Below are 19,806 nucleotides of genomic sequence, written 5' to 3' on the forward strand. Positions count from 1 at the left end.
GTAATAATTATTAGATTAATTTTCAGTATTTAGAGACTGAAAATTGATAATTAATTATGGCTAATACTGGAAAAACCATTTGAGAAGGCTGCCACTTGTCAAAAATGCCCATGCAAGACTGAAAAACGTCTTTAAAGGTTGAAGAGAGGCATTTTAGTGTATTCAGCCTGCAAGAGAGAGGGAGGAGATGCTGGTTTGATTTGCAGTCATTGGAGGACCTTCTGAGGCAGCCAGGGGCAGGAAAAGACCAACCAACAGTAGGTGACAGCATCTACAGGCTGTTGAGACAGGGCAGCAGCAGTAAATGACTGATTTTCTTCAATGCTTTGCATTTACAAGTTGTTGTGGCAGGGCAGCCGTTGCATTTGACTGATTCTCTGTCATTCTTCGCAACAAAACTCTGATTTTTCTCTCTCTACAACTTTCTCCCTCATTTCACAGCCATGCTCCGAAGATCTCAGCATTTGGACCCTTGGAGGCTGAGAAATTGCAAATTCTCTGCTGTAAACCCTAATTTACAGCAGAAATTAGAGTTTAGCAACAGCCTCAGGAACCATGCCAAAAATTGGAAGCTCCAAGACTTGGATTCAACAGGGCTGAAGGTGAATTTCAGCTAAATTCAAGTGGAGGACTAGCCAGCCGTTGAATTTGGGGCATTTCCATCATCTATGAAGCGGGTGAAGGCCAATTAAGTGCCCGAATCAAGGGGCAAATCAGATTGAAGACTTGCTAGTTACTTTGGACAGCAAGGAAGTTTGAATTGTGAAGGGGATCGGAAGAATCCCATTGTAAATCAACTTTTTCTTCAATTAAGCTAAAGAAATACCGAAAGGGGCACACTATTTGCTTGGTGCTGATTTTGTAGTGCAAACGGATCATCAAATACTTAAATACTTTCTCACACAAGCTAAATGGTCAGAGAAACACATGCGTTGGGCAAATTTCCTATCTATGTTTCATTTTCAGATAGTGCGTATGGAAGGCAAGAAGAATGTAGTTGCAAATGCTTTATCTCGCAAACCACAAGTGCCAACTGTTTCAATTCCTTATCACCATGAATTGGATGATATGAAAGAGCAGTATGTTAATGACAAATGTTTCTTCGAAATCTATGAACAGTTGATCAATGGCCAACATCATGATCATTATGTGTTCAAAGAAGGCTTTATCATGATGCATGGAAGACTATGCGTTACAAAACAATTAAGGCCAAAAGTTTTATTGGAAAGTCATGCTCCACCGTATGCAGAATATCGTGGTATTGATGCTACAATCAAAGGGGTAGAGACTTTCTTCTATTGGTCAGCCTTGAGATCTAATGTTGATGCATATGTCAGATCTTGCCTTATATGCCAAAAGGTCAAATTTGATAGACAGAAGGCACCAAGGTTATTGCAACCACTGCCTATTCCAGAAAGGCCATGGAAAAGTATTGCCATGGATTTCATTTTTTATCTTCCAAGAACTTCAGGGAATGATGGAATTTGAACTATCATTTGCAGATTCAGTAAACTTTCCATCCACAAACTGATGGGCAGTCTGCTGTACTGTTCTTATGCAGCTAGGATTTACTCAGAAGAGATGAAAACCAACTATTCACAGGTTATGTATTTTGAAACATTATCATTTTTGTAATTTTCCATCTTTTAATTGATAAAGAAATACCGAGAGGGGCGCCGGTCTTCGGGGCCAATCTGGTGTTGAGCGAGGGAGTGAGGTCTCTGCTTATGTGTGTGTGTGTGTGTGTAAAGACCGAGTGTTAATTGAAGGAACTACCGCTTTATGTGAGTCATAGACCGGTTTCACATCCCCTTCAAGCTTTATGCCTCTACTCTTAGTTTATGACTACTTAAATGGTAAGAGAGTCTCAATTTTGTTTGACACTAACAGTTTTGAGAATATAATCCCCATGAAGGCCATTCATTGTGCCAAATTACTATTGGCTTATCATTGAGAAAATGCAACCTATCATTCATAAGGTCAGCTTAAAGATCTCCCTTGGGCCTCCACGTTCAACAAGGCCACTTTTGCCAGGATTTTGTTGTCATGTCTCTTGCTGAATGACATAATCCTCGATGTTAGGTGGCTTATGAGAAAATACTGATTTGGCCTTAACACACATTTAACATCACTATGGGTGCACCCAAGACATGACCATAAAGGGAGAGAGAGATATGCCTAACTTACCCCTAATTTCAGCTAGTCAAAAAGCTACCTAGAAGTGTATCACCTTTGGGCCTTATGCCTCTATCATATTTAATGAGTAGTTAAATGGTTAGAGAGCTTTGTTTGACAACAAGATCTCATATCCATGAAGATCATTCACCATGCCCAATTAATGTTAACTACTTGCATGATCTAGAAGAACAAGGGTTTGGAGGAGATATGTAGCCTAACATTCACAAAGTCACATATGATGTCCCTCTCTATGTTCAGCAAGGCCACTTTGCCAGGATTTTGTGTTTTCAGCAAGTGCCATTTGGCCTCTATACACTTTCATTGTCACTAAGGGTGTCACAGACCTTGGTGGTATGCACCAAGTAGGAGGTGCGGAGGGGTGCCACTTACACTTTTTTATAAAAATAAGTAGGATTTGGAGTCTAGTGTCAATTTGTTGAAAAGGGTGCACGACTCTTCCAGCACTTTGAGGGTTTATTTTTAAAGGGTAACCTTCCAATAGAACTCCCACCCTTAAGGCCAACATATCATAAAGGAGAGTTAGTATCAAGCACTGACTCTCCTAGTAAGTTCCCTTTGCAACATGTGGGGAAGAAGGATTCATTTACATAATTATGTGTAGGTCACCAAGCTCTCAATAAGCTTACCATTGTCAGAGATAATTCATCCCTTGCAAGGGACTAACATTTCTCAGGTTACCATTGGTGTAGTTAGTTCTCTTGGAGGTACTCTTGGAGGGTATTATTCATTATTCCTATCAATCAATGGGCATTTTCAGCAAACACAGTGTACGGGCAGTTTGTCAAGCAGGCGCTAGTGCCACATGGCAGCTGGAGGACTGATCACTAATTATTTTATTCATTTACATTGTAGTTGACAGTTTTCTGATCAGGGCTGGCTGACTGCATTATTTTATTGTATTCTTTTCTTTTATTTAGCCCAGTTGGCAGCCTGCCCCACACACTTGGTTTCCATGTGCTGGTGGGAGAGATTCGGCTCGAGGAGATATGTCTATAGCCCTTGTATATCTGCCCTCTTCAGCATTCATTGACTGCAGATTTCTGCATTCTTCTGTCTCTTTTCTCTCTCCTTTCCTCTCATGTTCAGTTTCTTTCAATTTTGTCCTTACGCTTCCGCATTCGCGGCACTCTAACACAGTATCAGAGCAGCATAGGAGGGCTGATTGACCGTGGGCAAACCTGATCGGGAGGATTCTTCATGACAAAAGTTTGAGTTTTCAGCCTTTGGAGGTTGTGTTGAACAAGTTGTGCATGGAGGAGCAAAGCTGCTGTTTTTTCGCAGGTCTTTGCTGTTTGTGAGGGAGGAAAGGCTGCATTTTCAGCTTTTTGCTGCAAATTTTGAGTTTTCATAGCCTTCAGCAAGTGAAACTTTTTGAGGATGAGCAAAGGAAGCCCTAGCATGCACCGGCACCGTGCACAGAGTCAAAGGGGGCTGCCCTTGTTTTTATGCAAGTCATTCTATTTACAATGTCGACCGAAATTGATGCAAAGTTTCAAGCTATTATGGACCGTAAGGTCCTCGTATTGCCGGCTCTTCCTACAGATCAAAAGCTTGATGGGGAGAATTACCGCATCTGGCATGGAATGATGCTTGCCATATTGGAGTCTTATGATATTTGGCAGAGCTTGTGACCGAGGCTATAGACCATCCTACAACTCCTGATCCCTCCAAGCTTTCTTCAGATGAGAAAGCCGAGTTGATGAAGGTACAAGTGCATTGGGATAAATTAAATGCATGCATCTATCCTTTCCTCTTTCTCTCCTACACTCCAACCGTCATTGCTTACATCAAGCACTTGATTGTGGCTCAGGACATATGGCTAGAGCTTGATTAGATGTACAATCAGATGATCCTGATGAAACGGGTGTTCCTAGAGGTTCAAATGAGAACTTTAAGTCCTAACAAGTCTTCTTCTATGCACGAGCATGTTAATAAACTTCGGCAATTGCAGACGAAGGTCCAAAATGCAGGGAAGGCAATTACGGTAGAGGGCATGGCGATAACTCTTCTTTCTCTATTACCGCCCCAATTCAGTGCATTTTACTCTGCCTTGATTGCTTCAGAGTGGACAGAGACTCTTCGTTGGGAAGAGATGGTTCCTATGGTTTTGGACCAAGAGGAGCAATTGAAAGGACAGAATGCTTCCGAATCGGAGACATTGGCAAGTCAGTCCTCTCAGAAGAAGGGAAAGGACCAAAAGAAAAACAAAACAAATCAAAGGACAAAGAGAAGGATTCCACTTGTCACATCTATCGCAAGACAGGTCACTGGAAGAAGGATTACCCCGACAAGGAGAAGAAGGAGAAGCCTTCAAAGGATTCGGGAGCGGTGGCTACTCCCTCATCAGCTGCCTTCCTCCACTTGGAGGTGATTGAGTCATCGATCCCTAGGGCTTCTGATGTTGCCTTGATGGCCCCACATTCTCATGAGTGGATTGTTGACAGTGATGCCTCTCAACACATTACTCCTGTAGCATGTGTTGCACGTTTGCAGCCTTCACATGGACAGATTCTCATCGGCAATAGCTCTTCTATCCCTATTCAAGGGAGGGGTAATATGCAACTTTTTCCAGATGGGTAGGGTGATGCTCATACTTCAAAGGTGCTTTAAGTGCCAAGCTTGGATAGCCATTTGCTTTCGGTACACAAGATTTGTACCCTCGGCCTCTTGGTTGAGTTTGACAAGGATTCTTTTTGGATTCTTGATCGCAAGTCAAGGCAAGTGCTTACTACCGATTATGAGGAGAACAGAGTCTATAAATTGAGGTCTCTGTTTACCTTGACCTCTCTTCTTCTTACCTCTCAAACACAATCCAAGCTTTGGCATGCTCAATTTGGCCAACTAATTTATGATTACCTTCGGAAGGCTTCTAGGATGGATAGCTTGTTCAAGGCCTGCCGGACATTGTGGTGAGCCAACAGCCATGTGTATCCTACATTCGTGGGAAACAACATCATTATGCCATTCCCAACAAGACTTCAAGGCAGTCTTCAACACCCTTAGAGCTTGTATCTACAGATCTATTTGGACCTATGAGGACAGAATCCCTTAAGGGGAGCTTATATTTCATGCTAATTGTGGACGATTTTAACAAAATGGCATGAAATTATTTTTTGCAGTTGAAGTCAGAGGCATTCTCCCACTTCAAGGATTGGTTGCTCTTTGAGGCGAACTGATCAAGCCGGAAACTGAAGCCATTACGATCAAACAAGGGTGGTGAATTTGTTTCTAATAAGCTTGCTAGGTTTTGTGCACATTGTGGTAACCACCAAGAGTTTGCAAACACAAACACGCATCATGAGAATGGCATATTAGAGCGGAAGAACCGAAGTGTACTTGAGATGGCTTGCACCATGATGGAGTATCGACAAACACCTCAATGTCTTTGGGCCGAGGCTATGGCTACTACAATCCACATCCTAAATCAATCCCCCACTTTGATCATTGTTGGCATGACACCCTATGAGGCATATTTTGGGTCTAAGCCTGATGTTTCTTATTTCACATTTTTGGGTGTGACACCTATGTCTCCATTCCAAAGACACAATGTGATAAATTTGAAGCAACTTAACGAAGACAAGTGTTTGTGGGCTACAGCTCGCAATTCCAAGGTTGCCGTTTATATGATCCCTTTAAGCACGATGTCTACACATTGAAATGCTTGGTTCGTGGAACTTCCAGCCTCAAAGGGGGGTGAGGAGCACCCCGTGCTTGGAGATCCAGGAGATAGTTTGGCACCAGCAACAATACCTTTGGAGCCCGCGTCTCATAGAGATGCTTCATCTTTGGATGAGGATACTACTTCCTCGCCTGCGCCACCGCCAGTGGATGTACCAGAGACTTCAGCAAATGGTGCACATAGAGGAGAGATCCAGCCTCCTCCTTATTGGGCACGAGACACTCTCTATGATTCAAGGATTGAGAGAGCCCTTGAGGAGTGGCAACCACTAGATGGACAGCAGCAGTCTCAAAGGAACCAAGCACATGCTACCGAGCTTGTTTGCACTAACTATTGTTTAATGACCCGTACCGTATAGGATAGGGAGCCCACCTTTGTGCAAGAGCCTTTGCAGTCACACCATTGGAAGAAGACTATGGAGTAGGAGTTGGATGCTATTAAGCGGAATGGCACTTGGGATCTTGTGTCTCGGCCCGTTCATAGAAAGGTGATTGGTGTAAAATGGATCTTCAAGACCAAATATCACAGTGATGGTACTCTGAATAAGCATAAGACGCAACTCATTGCAAAGAGCTTTGCACAACTGCTAGGGGTGGATTTCCATGACACCTTTGCACCTACAAAGTTGGATGCTATTGAGCAGAATGGCACTTCGGATCTTGTGCCTTGGCCTGTTCATAGGAGGGTGATTGGTGTAAAATGGGTCTTCAAGACCAAATATCACAGCGATGGTGCTCTGAATAAGCATAAGGCGAGGATCATTGCAAAGGGTCTCGCACAGCGGCTAGGGGTGGATTTCCATGACATCTTTGTACCTACAACTCGAATTACTACCATTAGAGCCATTTTTGCCTTAGCCAGCCATAGGACATGGCCATTTTATCAACTTGATGTGAAGTCTACCTTCCTCTATGGTGATTTGGAGGAGGAGATCTATATTGAGCAGCCTCCTCGCTTTACCTCATCAGATGGACAGATGTACAGGTTAAAGAAGGCCCTTTATGGCCTCAAACAAGCTCCACGTGCTTGGAAAGAGAAAATAGCCTCGTTTCTCCAAGGAAAGTTGGGGTATCATCATTCTATTAGAGTAAAGCAATGCGGAAGCAAATGACCAAGACAAAAAGAGTGAACAAAAAGAGGAGAGAGAGAGAGAAAGAGACACTGAAAAAACACAGAAAATCTACTGTGAAGAATGTTGTATAAGGATGCAGATATATACACGGGTGCAGAGAGAATGTTTGCGTATGTCTCCACCTCAAGTCTCACTCTTCATGAACCCCAAGGGGAGTCTACACGGTCTGTAGCCTAAAAACTGAGAGCACAACTATGCAAGAATGTGGAAACTAGGGCCTATAAATAGGCCACTAATAATGCATCAAATAATGCAGATTGGCTGCATTAAATGCAGCTGGCTGGACAAAACTGTCCGAGTCCGACCTGCTGCAGCAGTCCAACCTGCCTTGCCATGTGTCCTGCTGATGTCAAAAGCTCTTGCACTCCTACCACATGGACTGCCGGATGCATCTGCTGGAAACTGCACCTGCCTATCCAGGCAATGCCACTCTCTTAACACCCCCTCTCAAATCCTAGACATGGCAAAAGGCTAAGGGATCTAGAGTGCTCTCAAAGTAAAGCCTATGGAAGCACATTCGTAAACAAGTTTGCAAGATTGTCCTCTGTCTTGTAGTAGACCATGGAAATAGTCTCATCCAGAATCTTCTCCCAAATGAAATGGTATTGGATCTCAATATGCTTCATCTGAGCATGAAATACAAGGTTCCTGGACAAGGCAATGCAACTCTCATTGTCGCACTGAAGAAGAGTATGACCTCGCTGCGGGCAACCAAGCTCCTCCAAGAGCCTGCGAAACCACACTGTCTCACATGTAGTAGAAGATGCCGCCAAATACTCCACCTCAATCAAAGATAGGGCAACTATGGGATGCTTCTTGATGCTCCATGAAACAGCACAAGCACCCAAGGTAAAGCAATAACTTGTCATGGACCTCTGATGATCCACATCGCCAGCCCAATCTGAAATACTCCATCCTATAAGTACTAGATTTGTAGCACCTGTACCTGCTAGATAATAGAACCCAAGATCAAGAGTCCTCCATAGGAACCGCAAAATCCTCTAAGCAGCCTGCCAATGCACCATCTTGGGTTCACTCATGAACCAGGCCAGCACACCTACAACATAACAGAAGTCAACACGAGTGTTGAGAAGCCAAATCAAGGAGCCAACCAACTACCTATAACGGGTAGCATCCGCCGCCAAAGGAGAATCCGAATGAGCTGCAGCCTTCCAATTTGAGTCCATAGGAGTCCTGAGAGACTTCCATCCCTCCATCTTACACGTAGTCAAGAGTTCCTGTACATACCGCTGTTGGAAAATAAATATCCCCCTCGAAGGCTAATAGATCTCATGACCCAGAAAGAAGTAAAGAAGTCCCATATCTGTCATCTTAAACTTCTCATGAAGTGCTACCTTTGTCTATTCAACCATCTAAGTATGGTCACTTGTCACAATCAAGTCGTCCACATAAAGGACAAACAACACACAACCTCCACCTAAGGTGTGAACATAAAGCTGGGGATCAGCTTTGGAATGCCAGTATCCCAATTTCTCTTGGAGGAACGAGTCAATCTTCTCATTCCAGGCACGGGGAGCTTACTTAAGGCCAGAGAGTGCCTTCCGCAACCTGCATACCTTACCATCAGAAGAACCAAAACCTAGAAGTTGCTCAACATAGATCTCCTCCTTCAACTCCCCATTTAAGAAGGCAGACTTCACATCCAGTTGATAGACAAGCCATCTTCTATGGCTAGCCAAGGCAAGAACTGTGCCAATAGTAGCAATCTGAACTGTAGAAGCAAAAGTATCATGGAAATCAATGCCTAGGCGTTGTGCAAAACCTTTAGCAACAAGGCCGGCCTTGTGCTTTGTCCAACGTGTCATCACTGCAGTACTTGGTCTTGAAGACCCATTTGACTCAAATGATCTTCTTATGAGGAGGCTTAGGCACAAGGTACCAAGTGCCATTCCTCTCAATTGACTCCAGCTCTTGCTCCATCGCTCTCTACAAATGATCATGCTGTAAAGCCTCCTTCACTAAGGTAGGCTCCTAATTCTGCATGACATGAGTCATCAAACAATAATTAGTAACAAGCTTGATGTGGTGCGCTTGGTTCCTCCGAGAATGTCGTGGGTCATCGTGCAATTGCCACTCCTAAGGGACCCCCTCAATCCCTGCATCACGAAGAGTGTCAAGAGCTTAGCGAGGAGGAGGTCGGATCTCACATTGCCACTCTCCATCTACTGAAGTTTCTAGAAGGTCCACTGACGGCAGCTACGGGGCAATCAATGAGTCCGATGTGGCTGAGAAATAAGCTCCTCGGCCGAAGAAGAGTCCTCAAGAGGCACAGGCTCCAGAGGAACAATCACGGCCGCCCAACTATCACCAGGATCTCCAAGAATAGGGTGTCCCTCACCCCCCTCTAAGACTAAAACTTCCACGAACCGAACACCACAACTCGTATAAACATTCCGCTTAACACGATCATACAATTAGTAGCCTTGAGACTGAGAGCTATAGCCCACAAACACCTGTCTTTTGGAAGCCGCTTCAAACTTGTCACATTGTGTTTTCAAGATGTGTACATAGGCATCACACCCAAAAACCCAATAATAAGAAACATTTAGCTTAGACCCAAAGTATGCCTCATAAGGGGTCATACCAACAACAACAAAAGTAGGGGATCGATTAAGAATGTGAACAGTAGTAGCCACAACCTCAGCCCATAGACATTGAGGTGTTTGATGATGCTTCATCATGATACGAGCCATCTACTCTGAACAGATCCTGAGTTGTAGCAAGGTAGCCTTCGAATTTCTAATACCAACAAACACAGCCAAGGAAGGCTTGGATCTAATGCAAACAGCAGTGCAGGAGGGAGAGAGAGAGAGAGAGAGAGAGAGACTAAAAATGCAAGTGAAGAGAGAGAAAACAGCAGTGACAGGTTGAGGAGAGAGAAAACAGCAAGCGCAGGCTGAGGAGAGAGAAAATCTGCAGCGACAGCTGAGAGGGAAGAGAATCTGCAGGGCAGCAACCAAGGCTTGCAAATGCAACAATATGTTGACCTGGCAGACTATATGACAGCTGAATGACGAACAACAGCAATCGCTTGGCTAGAAACATCAGCAAACTGATGGAGGGCTGAAAACAGGCGCCAAATGAGTAAAGACTGCAATGGACAGCTTGGACTACGATGTCCTCTACGAACAAGGTGTGGACTGCTACAAGCTGAAAACACCTAAAACCTACAAAAACAAGATTAGGGCTGAATGGAGGGCAACATACCTATTTATAGAAACTTTGGGCCCTCCCAAGTAGGTTTGTGCTTATGGGATACAAGCACTCTCTAGGAACACATTTCTTTTTAAATGAACAAGGTTTCTTCCTTAATTAAGCGTGTTTTGGAGCTGTTTGAGTGAAGCTAATGCATTTTTATTTCAACATCCCCTCTCAGGCCCAACAACAATGCCAAGAGAAGGAGGCCAGCCAAGCTCTTTTTTTCTCCTTTATCTGTTACCCCAAGGCATCCCATCCCAAAGCAGCTAGAGCATTGGACAAAGCATGTGCGTAGGCTATCCAATGGCCTACTAAGACTACAAAGGCAATGGTTGTCTTACCAAGGGAGCCCAAGTGATCACCCCACAAAGGCTAGGGCATCGGACAAAGGATGCACCTCAACTGCCCACTGGCCTACCAAGTCCTACAAAGGCAGATGGAATCAACTATCGACTTTTTTTTTACTTTTTTAAAGGGTGTTGTAGTTTTGATAGATTTAACATTAAGTGAGGGTTTCAAATTAGGGTTTGTCCAGTATCTGTGTCCCAAATGGGAGAGTGATAAGGGATGGTCAAACCCAAGATCTTCACAAAACAAGTAGACTATCCCTACCATTACTAGATGTCGGTAAAAAAGAAAAATGACTAAAGTATGGTTGACACAAATATAGCAAAGATATGAAGCAAGTAAGACAAGCAAAGCAAGCAAGCAAGCTAGGAAGAACTATCTTGGAGAGTGCCATGTGAAATGCCACAAACATGGTGGATCCAAAGTCAACTACTCCAGATGACCAAAAAGGAACAAATGCGTACAAATGCATGTTTACATGAACAGAATGCTAATGCAAAGGGACATGCAAGACGTCATGTTAACTCAAAATGCAATGCAACAATGCCACTTGGACAGTGCCCTCGCACAGGAATTGTTCACTTACCCAAGTACCCTTTTACAATCATGTCATCCCGACAATGCGAATGAAGTTACAAATGTCCATAAGTACAATATAAAAGAATAAATGAATGAATGAATGTCTAAAAATTGTAAGCATCATCACTGTCACTATAAAGAGAAGTAGCCGCCCCCTCTTAAACTGAAAGGGAAAGTAAGAGGGAAGCACCCTCTCCTCGTCAATCTAAAGTAGGGGAGGGTATACCCAAGCCGATCCTCGATAGAAGGTACTGAAGAACTAGCCGGTTGACCACTTTAGTCAAAATGTCTACAAATTTGTCTGATGAATGTTGTGCTAAGAATTGCTCTTAGACACTTAGACAGCCCCAAAACATGCTTATTTTAGGCTTATTTTAGCCAAGACCCTAAAACGGGGAGCGGATAGAGAGAGTTAAGTGGGAGAGGATCTAGAACCCTAATTTTCTATAAATTGGCAGTCAATGCTACACTCTACTCGTGAATCTCGTTTTTGCAGGTTTCAGGTATTACCAGCTTGCTGCCCACACCCCGGTCACGGAGGACATCTCAGCCCTTGCTGTCCATCACTATTCCCTACAGTCTAGCGCCTGTTTCCAGCCCTCCACACGTTGATTACTGTTGTTTCTGCCTAGCGACTGACTGCTGATCATCTACACTGCTGTCGTACAGCCTGCCACATCAGCAAACTGCTGCGTTTGCAGGCTCTAGCTGCCGCCCTAACAGTTTTCTCTCTCCTACAGGCTGTCTAGCCTACGTTTTTAGTCTTTCTCTCTCTTGCAAGCTGTCTTGCTTGCATTTTTAGTCTTTCTCTTACCTGTTGCCTAAGTTTTTAGTTTTTCTCTCTCCTCATTGCTGTCTGCATCAGATGCAGCTTCTCACTACTGCGTTTACTGGTATTCGACATCCGGAGGCTGCCTTGCTGCGATTCGGATCCATTGAAGAGTACGACACACTCTCTAGCTCATTACCCCTACCCTAATCCTTAAGATACGGGAGTTCGAGGTACAGTATTCATTCACTACATAGTGTGTTTGCTACATGAGCATCGTATTATTAGTGGTCATATCATTTCATTTATTCACTATGTTCATTGTCTCTAAGTTACCCTAACCCTGCCTGTGTTCCTTTATCAGTCTGTGCTTTATCGTACGGTTTCTGTTTATGCTTCTGTGCTAGGATATTTTTTTTTCATGGTATCAAAGCCTGGTACTCTCTAAGAAACCTAGACCTTTGATCTGAAAGCTCTTCACAAGAAGCAAGAACAACAATAGGTTCAAATGACTTTGAACACATCAACATCAATTCAGTCTCCAGAACAGCCTATGCCGAGAACCGAGCGAGAGTGGGCCGATCAGCTTTCTCCACAAAGTTCCAACATGGTGGAAGGCATATCTGAGTACATGGAAGAAAAGATAGACAAGCTGACCTCTGAAGAATATAAACTGATCATAGCCTATCGACGAAAGAAGATTGAGGAGCTCGACCGAAGGATTGCCCTTCAAGAAAAGCTTCTGAATGAAGGTATGCATGATTTTCACTCTTCAGATGTTGTGCGTAAGTCTGATGATGTTGCAGGGCCATCGAGACCTCCATCAGGGATGGGCCCCCCTCTTGGAGAGCAAGATCCGGAGTATGTTCCATTTTTTCAAACTCTTCCGTCCTCTTCGGTGCAAGATACTTTGATTCGTCTTTTGTGCCTTCTTCTTTTACCTCTTCTGTTTTGCAATATACTAGTAGAGATCATGTGGAAGAAAGAGTCAAGTCTGTTGACTACGGAAAAGGTCCTCTTGAGAAGCAATTCTTGTATGTTAACACACGTCGAGGGGATTATAAGAAAAAGCCAGGTAACTCTTCTTCTGCCCTTCCTTCTTTTCCGTCTACTTCGCATAATCAAAATGAATTTGGTGTTCCTTTCACTTCATTACATGGTGCATCATCATCTTCACAGTTTCATTTTCAGCCTTTAAATGATAAAAATGAAGAAAAAGAATTTGCACCTGATACACCTAACTTTCAAAACCCACCCATCCCACCACATTCTTCCGCTGCTTCACCACTTCCATTTACACCATTTACATTTCCATTTCAGACACCTCATGTCGCACGGCACATCACACCGGGGGGTTATGGAAACATAGGCATATCCTTTAGGACCTCATCCTTCCCTCAGCCGGGTGGTGTTCCACCTACCTCATATACACTTTCGGAATCATTGCAGCCTGGGTATTCTACTTAGTCTCTCCTGAGTGTGGATCAGTTGCCTCCACAGTTTCCCTCCATGGCATTGCCTAGTGGACCTTTTGGTCATCCTGCTGTGTCCCAGTCTCACTTTGGACAAGGCTATCGTGTCCCAGTGTCTCCATCTACACCGGCGCCTTATGGAAACATTCATGTTCCAATGCCTTCACATCAATCGACACTCATTGGACACTCACATCCTACTTTTGCCTATCCACCTCTTCCCCCTTCCTCTTATCAGACACACCCACCTCCACCATATTTTCCACCATCATCTTACACCACCTACCCGACACCTCATGGTTCTAGCTCATCTTCTGCCAAGAATGCATTCAATGACAAGACTCATTTTAACGGGTCAAATTTTACTACTTCGTCGAATTTGATGAGACATGTCCTTGACTCACAGAACCTATGGGATCTTGTGCAGGGGTTGGAACCCCAACTCGATCCCGCATTTGTCCCATATGAGGTCGTCCGCTCATGGAAGGCTAGGAATGTCTCCGCTATTATCGAGCTGATGTAGGGCTTATTGCCTGAGTTTCATTCTCAGCTTCAATATTTTGACTTAGCGTCAAAGCAATGGGCACACTTGACTAACCGCTATGCACCTCGAGATAGGACCCGTCGTATTAATCTTAACCATGGGCTTCAACTTTTCAAAATCACTGACCGGGATGACTTGAAAGTCAAGTTGGCTGAGTATCGACGTCTCCTTGCTGAATTCTCCACTACGAGGACTCCCAAGTCCTCTAACGATCAGGTCACATTGTTCCTAAATAAACTCCCCAAGAAATACTTCAATTTTGTGAAAGTAATAGTTTCAAAGCCACCATGCCTACATTCTATGAATTTAAGTGTCAGCTGTTGCGTTACGCACGATTGTTCGATCAGTTTCATATGAATTTCTCTTCAAAGGGGGCTCTTCTTGCTCATTCTTAGAAAGGGCAACAAGGGAAGGACAAACCAACCAAAACCTCCACTCAAAATCAAAATCAAACTCAAAAGCTAAATCAATCTGGGGATTCTCAAGGAAACTCCCAGTCACAACTTAAACCAGGGTGGCAGAATGTACCTAAAAAGAATAAGTATTGTCAACATTGTCAAAAGGCTGGCCATTTTGACGATGAGTGTCAATCAAAGGCATGAGGCATAGCACCAAAACCTAAGTCTTAGACCCCCGCCCCTTAGTCGGGCAACCCCCAGCAAGGGAGGCAAGGTGATGGCAAGGGGCAGTTTAAAGGTCAGACTCACACTGCCACTGCACAACCATCTCAGTCGACAATGTTCTCAACTCCAGAGGGCTTGTCTGACTGGTCTGCAGAGGCCCACATCGTCTCCGTAGAGACATCCGATGTGAGTCTCGTTCACATCTCTGAGTTGCCTCTTGACGAGATTACTGCAGAGGCCCACTCGTCACAGCCGAGCACTTCAGCTCCAGTTTGGATTGTGGACAGTGGAGCTACACATCACACGACTCCTATAGAGGACATTTTACGTACCCAACCCCTGCAGCCGAGCGGGTCTGTGTAGGACCAAAGCAATCAACCGGTTGGTTCTTCGGTACCTACAATCCAGGATCGGCTTGGGTACACCCTCCCCTACTTCTTCAGCTTGACGGGGAGAGGGTGCTTCCCTCTTGCTTTCCCTTCCAGTTTGAGAGGGGGCGGTTTCTACTCTTGATCGTGACCGTGAAGATGCTTACAGTTTTTAGACATTACATTCACTTATTCTTTTGTATTGTATTATGGGCATTTGTAACTTCATCCGCACTGTCATGATGACCTGATTGTAAAAGGACACTTGGACAAGTGAACAATTCCCCTGCGAGGACACTGTCCCAGTGGCACCGTCACATAGCATATTGCATGAGCATGACATCTTGCATCTCCCTTTGCATTACCCCATGCATTGGCATTCTGTTCATATAAACATGCATCTGTGCGCATTTATCTCTTTTCGGTCTTTTGGAGTGGTCAACTCTAGGATCCACCATATTCGTAGCATAACACATGGCAGTTTATCTAACGACAATTTCCCTACCCTTGCTTACTTGCTTATTTTGCTTGTCTTGCTAAGCTCACCATCCTCTTTTTTTTAACCTTTCCACATATTCACCCCATGATTGGCACATACACACACTTTTTCTTATCCTTAGGCACTTATCCTAGTCAGTGCGAGGGATTGGATTGCTAGTTTTGTGCTTGACTTGGGTTTAAAACTCTCTTTATCTTTTCCTATGTCAATGGCTTGGCCCACCTTCTCCATGTACTTCTGGAACTTGTACTACTTTACCAATTGCGCAATGGTGGGCTCCTCCATGACTAGATCTTCCGAATTCAAGATATGCCGGAATCTAAATTGATTGTAAGCCCTTGTTTCCAAGGAGAGGCCGTACTTTGCCTACTCCTTCTCTGAGAATGGAAGTTTGCTGCTTTTCTCTTGACCTACAATTGTGGGTACTTACGATACCATAGTTCACCATTAGTGTCCACAAGGTAACTTCTTACTAGAAAATAAGCAGGAATTGATTATGCTTTCTTAGGAAGAATAACGTGTTAAAATACACAAAGGGCATATTTTCCTTCAAGCATTCCATTCGGCCGCTGCCCCTATATTACTTATGTATTTCAAAACATTTCAAAAAAAAAAAAAAAAATCATTGATTCCATCCGCCTTTGTAGTACTTGGTAGGCCCTTGGACAGCCACCGAGCACCCTTGGTCCGATGCCCTGGTCTCTCTGAGGTGATCACTTGGGCTTCCTTGGTATGATAACCATCGCCTTTGTAGTCTTGGTAGGCCACTGGGCAGCCGATGTGCACCCTTTGTCCGATGCCCTGGCTGCTTTGGAGTGCGCATTTATCCCTTTTCGATCTTTTGGAGTGGTCGACTCTAGAATCCACCATATTCGTAGCATGACACATGGCAGTTCTCCTATAACAGCAGTTTCCCTACCCTTGCTTGCTTGCTTTGTGTGTCTTGCTAAGCCCACCATCCTCTTTTTTACCTCTCCACATATTCACCACATGATTGGCACATACACACACTTTTATCATCCTTAGGCACTTATCCTAGTTAGTGTGAGGGATTGGCTTGCTAGTTTTGTGAATGACTTGGGTTTAAAACTCTGTATTCGTTATCCAACAAGTACTCGAGATTCCTCTTTGGTTCTTACAAGCTAGACGAATTCAAATTGGGCCAAAGATGTTGACTACCAAATGTCAATGACAAGATATTGTTTTACTTTGGGTGCAAATGTTATCTTGTGGAGTAGCAAGCAACAGCCCACTATTGCCCTTTCTTCCACAGAAGCAAAGTATACAGCGGCATCTTCTACCATATGTGAGACGGTCTAGCTTCAAAGGTTACTAGGCGAGCTTGGCTGTCCTCAAACAAGTCCTAAGTCACTTCATTGCGACAATGAGAGTTGCATTGCTTTGGCACGAAACCTCGTGTTTCATGCTAGGTCAAAGCACATTGAGATTCAATACCATTTCATTTGAGAGAAGATCTTTGATGAGACCATTGATGTGGTTTACTACAAGACGGAGGATAATCTTGCAGATTTGTTTACAAAGGTGCTTCCTTAACTTCTTCTACGGCAGCACCCCAAATCCCTGAGCCTTATGCCACATCTAGGCTCTAAGAGGGGATGTTAGAAATTATTCATCCCCAGGACTAGCATTTCTCATGTTACCATTGGTGCAATCAATTCTCTCAGAGATACTCTTGGAGGGCATTATTCATTATTCCTGTCAATTAGTGGGTATTTTCAGCAAACACAGTGTACAGGCAGTTTGTCAAGCAGGCATTGGTGCCACGTGGCAGTTGGAGGACTGATCACTAATTATTTTATTCATTTATGTTGTAGTCGACAGTTTTCTGATCAGGTCGGCCAATTTTTTGCTGGCCAACTGCGTTATTTTATTGTATTCTTTTCTCCTATTTAGCCCACTTGGCAGCCTGCCCCACACACTTGGTTTTTAGATGATGGCGGGAGAGATATGGCTCGAGGAGATACGGCTCGAGGAGATACATCTACAGCCCTTGTATATCTGCCCTCTTCATTTCAGCATTCATTGGCTGCAGATTTCTGCGTTCTTCTGTCTCGTTTCTCTCTTCCTTTCTCTCGTGTTCATTTTCTTTCAGCCTTGTCCATACACTTCCGCATTCGCTGTACTCTGACAACTATCAAGAATCACTTTCCTATGTTTGACAATACATACATTCTCAAGAGACTCAATGGTGCTATGGAATTTTCCAAGATAGATCTAAAGAGTGGGTACCACATAAAGTCTTTCAGCCTTGTCCATACGCTTCTGCATTCGCTGTACTCTGACAACTATCAAGAATTACTTTCCTATATCTGACAATACATACATTCTCAAGAGACTCAATGGTGCTATGGAATTTTCCAAGATAGATCTAAAGAGTGGGTACCACATAAAGTACACGTGTTCAAGTGAGATAGTCACAAGACAGCTTTCAAGACTGAGCATACCCACTTTTAAGTTTGATGCCTCTTGAATGCACCAATGCACTAGCGACTTTCAATAAGATGATGACAATAATTTTCAAGGATATGATTGGCCATTGTGTCATCATATTTGGATGACGTACTGATCTTCTCAACTACTGAACAGCAACATGAGAAGCTTGCGTAGTGATTCCTGCAGCTACAGAATAAATTGTATATTGAGCAAAGAAGTCTGTATTTGGAATGTGAAAAGTAAAGTATAGGTCTGCATGTGTAGAAACCAAGGAACTGCATATTTGGTAAGAATATTTTTTGCAGAGCTTGGTTTCCACAGCACCAGCTGATGGTTCTTCAATGTGCAAAGCAAAATTCTTTGGCCATAGCCAGGAACCAATGTTTCATACATACATAAAGCACGTTAAGTCCAGTACACATATATTCAAGAGCAGATCTTGGATCAAGAGCTAGAACTTGTGCAGGAGAATGCGGCAAATATCTTCATAAAGGGCACAGGCACCCTCAGATCCTCTGTCATTATTTAGCTATTTACGCACACCTAGGACCTCTTAGGGGTACAATGATAGTCTAACGCCAATTCCTACTGTGCTAAAGTTTTTGGCAATGAATGAAAGCCCCTGGGCGAACAGTCAACTTACAAAAGATACTCTGTCTGGATACTGCAGCTGAATTTCAGAAACCACTTGATCTAAAACCTGCATTAGGGTGCAACAGAGGCAAGGTATCAACATCCAGAAAAGATAGGCGGGAGAGTAGAAGCCCAAGAGACAGACATTTCTACCATGGACTTTCCGCAGCCTCTGGGACCGAGCAGCAATACCGAGTTATTACAGGCGTGGCAAACGGTCTGCGAGAGAAGCTCCAACAGTTTCCTACGGTCACCGGTCGACCCGATCACTGTCAACGAAGCGTGTGCAGAGAGAAAAAATAGTAACGAAATTTCTCTCGATACGCAAGCAAAAGCACACCTTTTGTTGTCTTGAGCTTCAGCGAGCAGGGCTTGCGATGAGACGCTGCACAAACGACGACGAAGAAGGGCCATGGCGGCATCTTCCTGAGGTGTTACGTGTTCTTGCTCGTGAGGATGATGATCATCCTGGTGCTCCTCCTCAGACCTCAGCCGCTTGTCGGGAGGCGCTCTCTGCGGGGTCAAATTGCTGCTGCGGCGGCGCCGATGAGGAGAGGCGGCTGACGCTCCCCCTCCTGCCGCTGCCGCTGCCGCCGCCGCCGCCGCCATTCCAAGCACTATCACTCGACAAGTAACTTCAAATGAACAATGATGACGATGCTATTGTAAAGGGCCGTCGCCTATTTATTCGTTGTGAAATTTTTATCGAATGCCCCTAAGTGGCCTACCCGTATATAGATCGATGCTCGATCAGCAAAAGAGCGTGTTTGCTTTCGATGAGGTCTAAAGGTTCTAGCCAGGTAGAGGCAGCTCAAGACTCAAATGAACAATTTGCATTTGGAATTAGGTAATTTTGGGATGTCGTGGTAGGTGGGGAGCCATGGATGAGAGAGGACCAGCCGTTGAGGCAAGCTATCAATATGTGCACATTAAGTGCTAGTAAGTGGCATTTAGTGCTCTACCACGTGACAATAAACTCGAAGAAGGAAACTCCTATATCTCCCAAGATGCATGCATATGGAGCCACACAAATTGGAAACTGATCTTTGGAAGAGGGCTCCTCTAAGAGAATCAATGGCAAGGAGTATAATGTGGGGGATCCAAATGGTATTGGATTATTACCAGGCTACTAGCCATGTTGGGGATGCTTACGCACCCATGGAGAAAGAGCTCCACAAGGAGCTTGCACGAGATAATGCAACAAAGTGCGCCCTTGTTACAAAGGGTCAAAGAGTCATCAAGGCACATGTTGCTTTGTCATTACCCCACCTCTCTGATAAAGATATGT

At 44.1% G+C, this 19,806-nt stretch overlaps 1 protein-coding gene across 4 annotated transcripts in view; it reads right to left on the reverse strand.

Moving 5' to 3' along the window:
• ORC4 (origin recognition complex subunit 4) overlaps positions 1-19,216 on the reverse strand; it is a 50,176-nt gene extending 30,960 nt beyond the window's left edge. Inside the window, exons 1-3 of one of the 4 annotated variants that reach the window (XM_087682174.1) lie at positions 18,859-19,212; positions 18,672-18,762; positions 18,529-18,585 (exon numbers count right to left, since the gene is read on the reverse strand). In XM_087682174.1, coding sequence (XP_087538300.1) covers positions 18,529-18,585; positions 18,672-18,762; positions 18,859-19,127 — 417 coding nt within the window. In that variant the 5' untranslated portion in view covers positions 19,128-19,212. Of the gene's footprint in view, positions 1-18,528; positions 18,586-18,671; positions 18,788-18,858 lie in introns of all 4 variants that reach the window. The other 3 variants (XM_087682176.1, XM_087682177.1, XM_087682175.1) reach the window with 3 other exon arrangements.
• Positions 19,217-19,806: the final 590 nt, after the last annotated feature.

This window comes from Lygodium microphyllum, chromosome 7 (genome assembly GCF_053477565.2).
Source record: "Lygodium microphyllum isolate KBCC chromosome 7, Lygodium_microphyllum_v1.1.10, whole genome shotgun sequence".
NCBI classification, from domain to species: domain Eukaryota; kingdom Viridiplantae; phylum Streptophyta; class Polypodiopsida; order Schizaeales; family Lygodiaceae; genus Lygodium; species Lygodium microphyllum.